The 11,115-nt window shown below is 33.9% G+C and overlaps 2 protein-coding genes across 3 annotated transcripts; one reads left to right on the top strand and one right to left on the bottom strand.

Moving 5' to 3' along the window:
* Positions 1–1,615: 1,615 nt before the first annotated feature.
* Positions 1,616–4,804, bottom strand: LOC103468743 (retinol dehydrogenase 8). 2 transcript variants are annotated; one of them, XM_008416025.2, is made up of 7 exons: positions 4,612–4,776; positions 3,365–3,489; positions 3,101–3,262; positions 2,836–3,015; positions 2,657–2,750; positions 2,326–2,509; positions 1,616–2,202 (listed from the first exon to the last, which is right to left on the bottom strand). In XM_008416025.2, the coding sequence occupies exons 2-7, from the start codon at positions 3,459–3,461 to the stop codon at positions 1,993–1,995; spliced, it is 927 nt and encodes a 308-aa protein (XP_008414247.1). In that variant the 5' UTR covers positions 3,462–3,489; positions 4,612–4,776; the 3' UTR covers positions 1,616–1,992. The 2 variants fall into 2 exon arrangements, with proteins under 2 accessions (XP_008414247.1, XP_008414246.1); XM_008416024.2 differs by having other exon boundaries at positions 3,365–4,804.
* Positions 4,805–8,266: 3,462 nt separating this feature from the next.
* LOC103468744 (heme-binding protein 2) lies at positions 8,267–10,169 on the top strand. The gene is given in 8 exon segments (XM_074186861.1): positions 8,267–8,324; positions 8,427–8,486; positions 8,603–8,684; positions 8,875–8,896; positions 8,899–8,994; positions 9,428–9,564; positions 9,649–9,812; positions 9,906–10,169. Coding segments are annotated over 8 exon segments (654 nt in total). The 5' UTR covers positions 8,267–8,322; the 3' UTR covers positions 9,997–10,169.
* Positions 10,170–11,115: the final 946 nt, after the last annotated feature.

Genomic DNA, 11,115 nt, shown 5'->3' with positions numbered 1-11,115 from the left:
CTGAGACTAATGAATATTTTTTTTAGCAATCTTGTTACAACAGCACATGTTGATATATCCTAAATTTATTCCTACAGTTGTTCAAAAGTAGTTTAAAGTCGCTGTCAACCTTTCTCGGCAGTTTTTCTTTTCTTTTCTTTTCTTTTTTTTTTATCAAACTTGTTAAATATATTTGTAATAAAAACTACAGGGAACTACTTTTCAGTACATTATTATTATTATTATTATTATTATTATTATTATTATTATTATTATTNTATTATTATTATTATTATTATTATTATTATTATTATTATTTATTTATTTATTTATTGTTTTTAGCAGTGTGTTTATATCACACTAATACCCAGAGCAGCTGTTCTGAATGACAAGTTCAGATCTGTCATATTCCAAAGGTATCAATGATAATCTTAAAGGGATTAAATTTTCCTTATTCAATATCCTAAACATGTTCCAATCAGACACTGATCAGGTTTAACCTGTGCTCAGTCAAGTAGCAGAAACTACCGAACACAAGATTCGTCTGCAGAAACATTACAGCTATTTGGTATAACTTCAGTTTGCATGTATAATTTATTACTGCCAAAGTCAAAACGGGGTGATATTGTCCATGTAAAAGCTGTTCTTTAAATATAGTGTAAAGATGAGACCAACCATGTGTCAGCACACTGATATTGGCTCAATGGATTCTTCAGAGGTAATTATAACCAGGATGAGACAGAGAAGCCAACCTCATGTCTTTGTGCAGCAGATTACTTCACTTAGTCGTGCTGGAAGATAAATGACCTTTGTCCTGTTTAAAGTAAAGGTTTAATCTATTTTCCTTCAAATGTAACACATTGCTAACATTGTAAAAATTTCCTCCATTTAACAGTCTGTGAAATGTACTGTGCATTCATATATTTTATGTAAAAAAAAAAAAAAAAAATCAAATAAAATGACTGAGAAAACACAATAGAAACTCTCATCCAGATTTAGGCTCAGATTGAAAATGTGCTGACCTACATTTTAGAAATGATCTAAACAATCCTCAAGCCATCTGAGAGAAATACTAATTTTATCACAGTAAAATTCTAATCTGATCTGACATAATGTAAGAATAACTGTGTGGAAATTATATTTCAAGCRAAATTATTCTTTATGTCCCAGAAAAAACTCTTTCTAGAATTTAACTCCATGATGCTCCACATATATATCGAGATAAATATATTTTTAATACATTTACCTTTCTTTTTCTTTTGCAAAAATATTTACTTTAAACATTTTTTTAAAGTGTTTTTTTCTTAATTCTAGGCTTATCTTGTGCCTTTTTGYACCACTTTTATTTACCTTAGAAGTCATTTTTTAATGGTACAGAAATTTAATTAAACTAATTAATTAATTTTAGAACTTGTTTTTTTAAATAGTCATAAACCAGGGTTTAAATTAAGCATCACTAAATGGTCTGTAGAAAAAAGCAATGTCTGAATCAATTGTGATTAAAGTAAAATAAAATGCTAAATTTTWGCATTATTTTAAATGCTAAAATAAAATGGCAATATATACTGAAGGAATTTCATCAACTTTGATAAGAACTTAATAAATGTCTTTAAAATAAGGACCAGTTTTCAAGATATAATTTATCAATGCAATAACATAAAATAGGAATATTTTAATAGATGCAATTTGGCAAAAGCATATAATAGACAGTACAGTTTTAAAAAGTATAGAACAATTTCTTCTATCAGGGTTTGAAGGGTTAAGGGAAAAAAAAAAACATCTGAGTTTCTAATGACCAAAATCAAACTAATAAATTTAAAGGATCACATACATCTAGTCTATATCTTCAAAAAAGAAAAATCATTAAATCCTCTTTTAAAGGGTAACAAAGCTAATAAAAGATCTATTTTTTTTTTTTACAACTGGTCAGAAATGTAGAAGTTGAATGTTAAACATAAAAAAGAATAACTGCAGTAGTCCTAATCAACTATTGCATCTACTTCCATTAAATGATTATTTGTTCCCCTTCCTCCGATTCATCATGCGCAGAATCCCCAATGTGGCATTAAAAACAGCGTCATGTTTAAAGATCATTTTATCGAAAGCTTCCAGAGGTAGTCTGCCAGTGGGATCTGCATGCTTTAGTGCAGTCATGGGCATGTACAGTCGGTTGGTCTGGTGCCGTAGAGGAGGCTCCTTGGCTGTAATCACTTCATGTGTTTGCTAAACAGTGAGAAAAGAACAAAACTTTGCATCAAAAGGAGTCTTCTGGTTACGCATTTTAACTGAAAAGGAAATGTGTTACCTTTAATTCTCAGATTTAAGAAGGACACTGTCACTACTTGCCTCAGCCACATCCTCTGGTGTCTGGCCTAAAGTTGCGAAGACCTTTCTAGAGTATGGAAGATAAATGTCACGGAAGATCCTGRCCGTCTCCTCATCTGTCTCAGACAGATCCGTGTTCTCTGCGTCCTCATACACTTTTCTTTCAAACTCTGTCATCACAGGACCAGGTTCCACCAGTGTAGTCCTAGGAAAACAAAAGTAAGTAAATCTAAAAGCGGTGCATTTGTTGAGCTGTAAATTCTTACAGCTCAACTTTTAGATAACTAAAGTTTTACTTGGGGACTAGAGCTGCATTTTTAAAAATGTTGTACTGTTCGGGACATGTAATCACTTGATGTYGAATTTCATTGCTTGCACTGCCAGACTTTCACAAAATCCTTCCACAGCAAACTTGGACGCAGAGTAGACGTCGTTGAACAGAAGTCCTTTGTGGAAACATTAGCAGAACATCAAAAGAGTTTTACAATTATTAGGTTTGTCTGAAATTGAGCTCATTAAAATTAAACCCACCTTGTATTCCCATGACACTGCTCATCACCACGATGTGGCCACTYTGTCTTTGCTTCATGTCTGGCAGCACCTCTTTCACCAATCGCACCAGGCCAAAGAAGTTGACTTCAAAGAGCTCTTTCACTGAGGTAATACTTTGGCACTCCAGTGGTCCAATCATGCCAATGCCCGCATTGTTCACTACAACAATGCAATATTCTCCTTTAATAACGTTTGCTTGTTAAGTGAAATTTACTTTGAATATTCCTACGCAAAGGAAACAGACCGAGGACATCCACTTGTCGGTTGGGGATGCTGTTGATGCACTCTTTGATGGATTCTTCACAGCAGGCATCCAACCTTTGGATCACCAGGGTTTTATTTAATAAATCACCTGCTGCTTTTTCCAAAGGGCCACGTTTCTCAAGATCCCTCATTGTGGCAACTACTGGCTCAGACAAACACACAGGATGTCACTCACTTTGATTAATAATTATTTACTGGATACTGAATTTTTTTTAAGGTGCAGCAAAGAACATCAACAGCTTACCTTTAAACCGTTTGGTCTCATCCTTGGCCAAGCGTACTGCCACAGCCAAGCCAATACCAGAGGAGCAACCAGTAACCAGAACTCTCCTGCTCCCCATGGTGTCGACCTCAAGACTTACTAGTGGACTATAATAAYAATAATTTTTAAAAAAAAGCTCAAATATCTTTTCTACACTATTATGGSTTTCTTGTGTTTCAAGGTGTGATAAGCCACATTTACTTAAATCTAATGGTGTTTTCCCTGTGCTCAAAGTGAGTCGGTCTGCCACTGCCATGTTTGCATAGTACATTTTAAGTGTATCAATCACTATTCCTATATAATATCTAATATATCTAAATAGTTGCATAATACGGCTATAAGGATGCCACAGGTCAAGTCAATAACCCCTTTCATATAAAAAAAGACCAGAAAGTGAGTTGAGGTAAACAAACAAAAGAAAAGCAAACTCATTCAAATAGCAATAGTAGTTTTTAAAGTAAAAACTGAAGAACTATCATCCAATTTGAAATTACAGTAGTTACAAAATGTCCATAACAACATGATTATTATGCTGTATATAATTACCTTGAGAAGAAATCCTAAAATGTTTTTCTTCAAAAGGGAAAAGCTGTATTTTTAGTTGTAATGGGATTAAATATGGTACAGGACAGAAATAGGTCATATCTACAAAGGAATATAGTATACTGCATAATGACAGTTTAAAAYATAGTTTATTGTGAAATAAATAGCTGTTCTTTGAAATAAGACAATACATTTTTTTTAAATCACAGACACGGATTTTCTTTCTGATTTTAAAGACGTTCTAATGGTACARTTTATATTATTCCTATCACAATCTAAATTTATCTGAGAAAGGTTTTACCACAAGGTGTTTAAAATCTTCTACAATTGAAGAATATTCCAGTTCAGATTTTATCTAATGATTCTGAGTACCCCTCTAGATTTTTGATTTCACTYATCTGAACCTGCTGCAGTCATCTACATAACATAGTTAACAATAGAATTAAAAAAACAACAACTATTTTAGTCATRCTGTATAGGTTTTAAACTGAATCTAGAGGAAAAAGACCTGCAAACAAGAAGTAGAAAAGCTACTTCTTTCTGACATTTATAAAAGCACAATATTTAAGACCTGCCACTCAATGATCTATGCATAATCTTAAATTACACCAAGGTCACTATCTGCTAAATCTTTACAAAAGACTCTATATTGAGGCAGGTGTGTTTGTTTGCCACACGGTACCCACCTGCGGAGCGAGTTGTTTGGTCCTCACTGACGTGGAAAACAGTTTGTCAACAGTGCATCGATGAATTTCTGCGAAAACACTGAACAAACATAACGAAGTCTCAAACGTCGGGACAGGCAGCTAAAGTCTCGGGGATTACTCAAGCGGCTCATGTATTATGGGAGTTGTAGTTTTTCGGTTTACTCCAACTACAGAAACAAACTGTAGGACCATTTATATTGCTGCTGATGTTGCTTTTTTGTTCTTGGTGGGTATTTTCTACTCTGAATTACTCACKGCGTYTCTTATATGAATATATTTYTTGTTTATATCCTTCAACATTTCGTGGAATTTTATTTAAAGACTACACCTACACATGAAATGCAGTTTTTACCAAGTTACATTTCTGAAGAAAAAAAAWTATCGTCGTGTCCGATATATTTCTAAATGTCTAACAATGTATTTTATAAACACCGCTCTAGATTTAACTAAGTCTTGCAGTTTTTGTTTTGGCCACTGGAGGGCAGACTCGTCATTCTAATATTCTGTTCAACAATCAGCATGAATGAAATATAATTATCTTTTGGCTCAGAAGAGTGAGCTTTTATGGTTCCCACACTTCCAGTTAATGGTAGTACGTTTTYCTACAACATAAATCATTTATTGCATCTCGAGATACATTATTTTTACAGCAGCTTTGAGCGAGAATACAAATGATTTAGAGCAAAAATTAGAAATTTGGAGCGGTGTCTATAACAGAAATCCAATTAGACATTTGAAATAGTAAAAAAAAAAAAAGAGAGAGAATCCAAATGACTGATATGCACCTGTATGTCAGGATTTTAAAAAATAATAATAATATTGTAAGCCAATTTTCAAAAGTAATATTATTTGTAAATACTGTAATAAGTTATTAATATTTTGGTTCATTGATACSCCGTCAATTCATGAAAATGTAAAACTAGCTTTACTAACAGCACCAGTTTCACTTTTGTGGCATGTCAGTCTTGGTGATTCCTTGATGTTCCTTAATATTGTAACCAATTTCCTTTCATCTGAGAATAGAGAATGATAGATAGAGTCATTTGTCATACATTTGCAAAATGATGATAATGATTAATATTTAGTCCTTGCATAAACTTGTTTGAAATGATCATGTTGTTTTCCAAAGTTTTGTTTAAATCTACAGTTCTTCTCAGAGCTTCACTGCGTTCCTTGTGCCTTCCTGTTGTTTTGAGAATTATTCAGCTTATTGCGTGCTATCAAACAAATCATTTTATTGTTGGCAAACAGGAGCTACCAGCTACTAAATAAATAATGATCAGCTTTTCATGCCTCTGTAGTTTCTGCAGAGGCATGAAAAGCCTCTGCAGTAACTTCTTTGAAACAAAGAAGCTCCCACTTCTTTGTTTCAATCCAAATTATGTAATAATAAGAACTCTTGACTCAAAAAATGTATTCAACGTCCAAAGTAAAATTAGTTTAACAAATATAAAACATCATTTCAGCGTCCATTTAATCACACAGATGTGTTAAAGTAAAGCTCTCATCCTGGAACTCATACAGAGGAACATGATAATAATGAGTCAGCTTCACTGCTCCCATAAAGCCAAAACAATCCAGTAACTTATACAACCACCAAACCTTAACGAAATATGTTACATGACATTACTGATTCCTCTTTATTCTTTCATTTGTTATATAAGGATGCATCTTGTTCTTATAAGGAAAATAAATTTTTTTTTAAAAAAACTGTCAATTTTGTTTTGCAACAGTGGGAGGGTTTCATTTTACTCCAATCCTTTTTCTCAGTTACAAAAGAAAAATCGTTCACATCTGTTTGACATGTTATATAACCTCTACATGCTCGCACCATTATGCAATTGAAACTCTGTTTCCTTATTTTTTTTCATGATTTGATGGCAGAGCATTCTGTTAGACAAAGCAGCATATATTTATCTGAATTGTCTGTTTAACAGTTTTGTGTCTGTGCCAAAAGTCTTCAAATCGTTTTCTGCTCCTGAAATAATTTTGAATCAAGGAAAGAATAATTCTGTTGCTGAAATTTAAAACTTTCTTCCTAATAAAGTAAAAAGCTTGACTGCATYACCCTGCCTGGTAATCATTTAATTTCAATTGCTCTTTTTTAAGAGTTTTTTTTTTTTTGAGTGAAAAGTTAATGTGGTCATGTGCAATCCTTTGAAGAACCCACACTTTTTATGACTGAAAAACTGCACATTCATAACACAACCAACTCTGCTGACTGCTGAGTAAATTCTTGTCAGTGTTACRAAACTTGAAAAACTAGGTGACACATTTTAAATCTATCACCTTTATTAATGTGATCTTTTTTGTATTTTCTGTTAAATGTTACATCATAGTTTTCTTATCCATTATACTGTCTATATACTTTATTGCTTGAGAATGTGTAAAGAAGAATTCTTCATAAAATCACGATAATGATGGACAATTCTTAGTATCCTCCTCATGAAACAACAGAGTGTCTTCATTCAGAGCTTTCAAATGGTTGCTGCAACACTGACCACTACAGGAGACCCAGGCTCACATCCATCAGCATCTATAATAACTATCTATCTATAATAAGAAAATGGGCTAGTTATAACAACATTTAATTTCTGTCTAGTGATTGATAAAGTATTTTCTAGTTGAACTGAGTTGAATGCAGAGGGTGTGACTGAACATTTTGTCTCCCAGYCCAGATCAGGTGTCATCTGAGGACAAAACAGGTAACGTGAGGGCTTTAAGAAAAGATTTTGTCAATGCCTCTAATTCCCCTAGCGCTCCCATTATTTCTCTCCCAGGGAAGTTTTTGTCTCCTTGCTAACTAAATCCAAGGTATTTTTTGCATCGTTTCTATACAATTCATTGATGTGCAAAACTGCGTGTGAACAAGACAATCAGACAAAACACAATGTTCTAACTCGCTCTGAAAACAGATGATAGACTTTACATGTATTCATCTTACAGTGTCAATCCAACAAGCTGTGTCCACTCCTTTATGTCTCAGCTGAGGAACAAGAAACGCATATTAGGTAACAATAAAAGCAAAATGAACTCACAAATAAAAATAATTTAAAAAAAAAACATTTAAAGATCAAATTTCTGGTTTTAAAAAAAAAAACATCTGCTTTTCCATCAGTGATCAACAGCTGAGGGCTACTGCTCGGGGTATTGCTTTTATGTTTCTATATATTTTATTCATTTATATATTTCAGAACAAAACAAATCAGAACAGAAAAAGCATGTTTTCTTGTTAGTCCAAAGAGAGAATCATTGTTTCTGGTCCAGTAAGMCGTCCACCTACATGACTGCATGTATACACATGATGTTACAGTCAAGGTTACAGTTGCTGACCTTTGTGGCCTGTTGTCTGAAGTGAAGCAAAAATACTTTCTTCAACAATATGGGAGTTATAATTAAATTATGCAAAATCTATCCTTTGTTATTACATCAGTTGGTGTGACATAAATGTAAGTTTCGCATCTYCGTATTACACAAAGGCGAGGTTACAGAACATAAGTGAGTATCCCCACCTACTTTTGCCTCTGTAAAGATTTTCTCACATGTTCTGCCTCTCTGTTGTCTGGACTGAATTAGGAGTTCAGGGAGGAGCCTGTTTTCCTTTCATAACCAGAAGGGGATAAATGCTCGCTTTGGGTCGGTGCGGGGAGATTACTGTTCGAGAAGCTGAGAACTCAACAGTGAGCTGCAATGTAAGTAGACGTTCATTTTAACTTCCGTTCTTGGTGAACAGAAATGCATTGAAGTTCAATTGAATGGCAATGAAACAAACGCTCTACATTTGTGTGTTTCAGGATTTGTTTTTCAGGTCTTGTGGGTCTTCTRCTGGTTCTAACTGCTGAGGCCAGAGTTGGGTATGAAAAATTDACTTATTGACACTTCCACTCAGCATGTGGTATGAGTAGATGTCACTTTAGCATGGCCTTATGAATGCATGCAAGAGAATTKTAKGTGTGTTTTGACTTTACAGAGACTCCTCCCAGCTGGAGTTCTGCAATGAGACAGAGCAGTGCCTGCTGTTTGACTYGATTTGCAAGAACTCCGTATATGAGGTGAGTGTTTGCAGGAATAAATAAAATGAAAAGAAAAATATATTTGCATGGAGGTGCCTATTTGTTGCCTAAATCTGCTCATTCTTGAAGGGTTGCTCAGGGGTCAGCRCCTATCTCCATCAGCATTCGAGGGAGAACGTTCCTGAGAATGACACAAAAGAATTGCATTAATAATAATAATAATTTTCAGGTGCGGCATTATGACTCCGTGAAAGGGTTACGACTAATTACACCACCTTCTCTATGGAATTTATGATGGTACCAGCGTTTTGGAAGTTGTACAAGTACATCACCGGAGAAAATGAAGCAAGTTAGTATGTGATTTGATGCTATAATTTTTTTTTCCACTCACTTCTTTTTTTTTTTACAGCTATTTTTGTGAAAAACAAAAATACATTTAGCAATTAAAATTCCACACAATGTGACCTATAAACACAAACACAAAGGCAATACTGTTTAAATAATATAAACTAAAGAGCAGACTTTAATAACATGTAGAAAAAAATTTTCTGAATTCTTCACTGTCTTTCATTAAAAACTTGACTTCCAATTTGAAAAAAAAGGTAAATGTCTTGATTAGTAATACTGAAATATTGTGATCCTATTTTTTGCTCTTTACTAAAATGGTCTCCATCTAAATGTGGAATTTTATTTATCCAATTGTCATGTGTATTGACAGCGTGTACATATTTTTTTTGTTTTGGTACACACATTCTGTTTACAGTATTTCTGTTCCTTTGCAGGCCAAAAAATCCCTATGACCGCTCCAGTTGTGATGGGATTGCCTGAAAAGAGCATTTTTAGGACGGGTGTCATCACAATGAGTTTCTTGCTGCCAGCAGAATATCAGATGGATCCACCAAAACCTACTAACGAAGATGTAAACTTTGATATAAAACTTGAGACTTTTTCTCTGAGATCTGCTTTTGCTTTCTGCAGATAAAAYRTTTTTGTTWATTTGCAGGTTTATATCCAAGAGACGCCTGCTATGAATGTCTAYGTAATCGACTATGACTCCTACATGAACACCATGTCTGACACCAAGTACTCCAAGAAACTGTTGAAAGCTCTTGACTCTGCCAATGCACAGTACACCAAAGGATTCCACTTCGCAGCTGGATACGACAGGTGATGAAATGATAAGTAGCACAAATGCTTAAAACAACCCCAGTATGTTGAAGTCATATTCTAAAATCTCTGTGTGTTTTTGTGTTCTTGTAGTCCAAAGCCCAAGAAAAAGAGACACTGCGAGGTGTGGTACGTTGTTGAGGGGGATCCAGTGTGTGATCCAGATCTTCAACCATCTGCATAGTTTACTGAACACAACGCCTGTGCTGTAGCTGAACTTTGCTCAAAATTGAACATAAACCCCGTTTGAACACAYAGACAACAAAGCCATCATTACCGGGGTTTTGTGCATTTTTTTTTTTGTGTTTGCTTTCATTTTTTGTTGTTGAAAAATAAAGTAGTTTTTTGCAGCAATCATTCTGTTTGTTTATTTATKTATCTATATGTGAATGATAGATCTCTGTACATGCACTATATGTAAACTAAAGCTTTGCACGTCTGAACCAGCAGATGGCACAAATGGCAACTAAATCTTGAACGAGCTGATGGAACCTTGAGCTCATGAAAACTTGSCCAATTTTATGAAAGCTATGTTTATGCTACCTCAAGTTAAACATGCAGTTTAAAATAAGCAGATAAAGATCTTAGCATACAATGTTGTTTAATATTTGAAAGTATCCATGGTAACCATACACCTTAGTTGCCGTTATGGCTCGACTTTGACGTCACTGTGTGACTGGATCAGTTTGTGTTAATTGTGTTTCAGCTGTATCTTATCACCATTGTCTGGAAGATTAAGATAATACATACAGGTTTTATTACATAACCTGTTGTACACTGCATTGTAATAATGCATGTATTATTTGCAAATTGGGGATTTGTTCAATTTTAGATAGTCATAAAAAGAAAAGGATACATTTTTGAAAACCTCAGTTTATGAATTAGCTGCAGTACTATGGAGTATAGCTTTATTTTTGCAATATTACTATTACGAAGGCCAAAGTATATACCTTTTATTTATTTACCTCAAATAAATAAYTGTAACTATGCAGTTTTACATAAATATTTCAAATGCATTACACCAGATTGAAGCAGTTGCCATTATTTTTCACAAACTGTAAGTGTTTCATGTTCAATAGAAATAAAGAACATACCACTGGCAGTGCATTAGACAATTATTACCAGGTTTTTTTTCTGGGTTTTTTTTGTTTTGGTTTTTTTTTGCAGAAATTGATAGCTATGCAACAACTAGACTAATGCTGAGTGTTTTGAATAATAAAAAACAGAAAGGTGAAAAATTATGTATTCATCTGTAAGTGAGCTATTCTGTAATGTTATTGTGAACGGTAATACATAAACACAC

Source organism: Poecilia reticulata, linkage group LG8, assembly GCF_000633615.1.
Source record: "Poecilia reticulata strain Guanapo linkage group LG8, Guppy_female_1.0+MT, whole genome shotgun sequence".
In the NCBI taxonomy this organism is placed as follows: domain Eukaryota; kingdom Metazoa; phylum Chordata; class Actinopteri; order Cyprinodontiformes; family Poeciliidae; genus Poecilia; species Poecilia reticulata.
The sequence above is the reverse complement of the archived record's forward strand: the minus strand, read 5'-3'. Positions and strand labels throughout refer to the sequence as shown.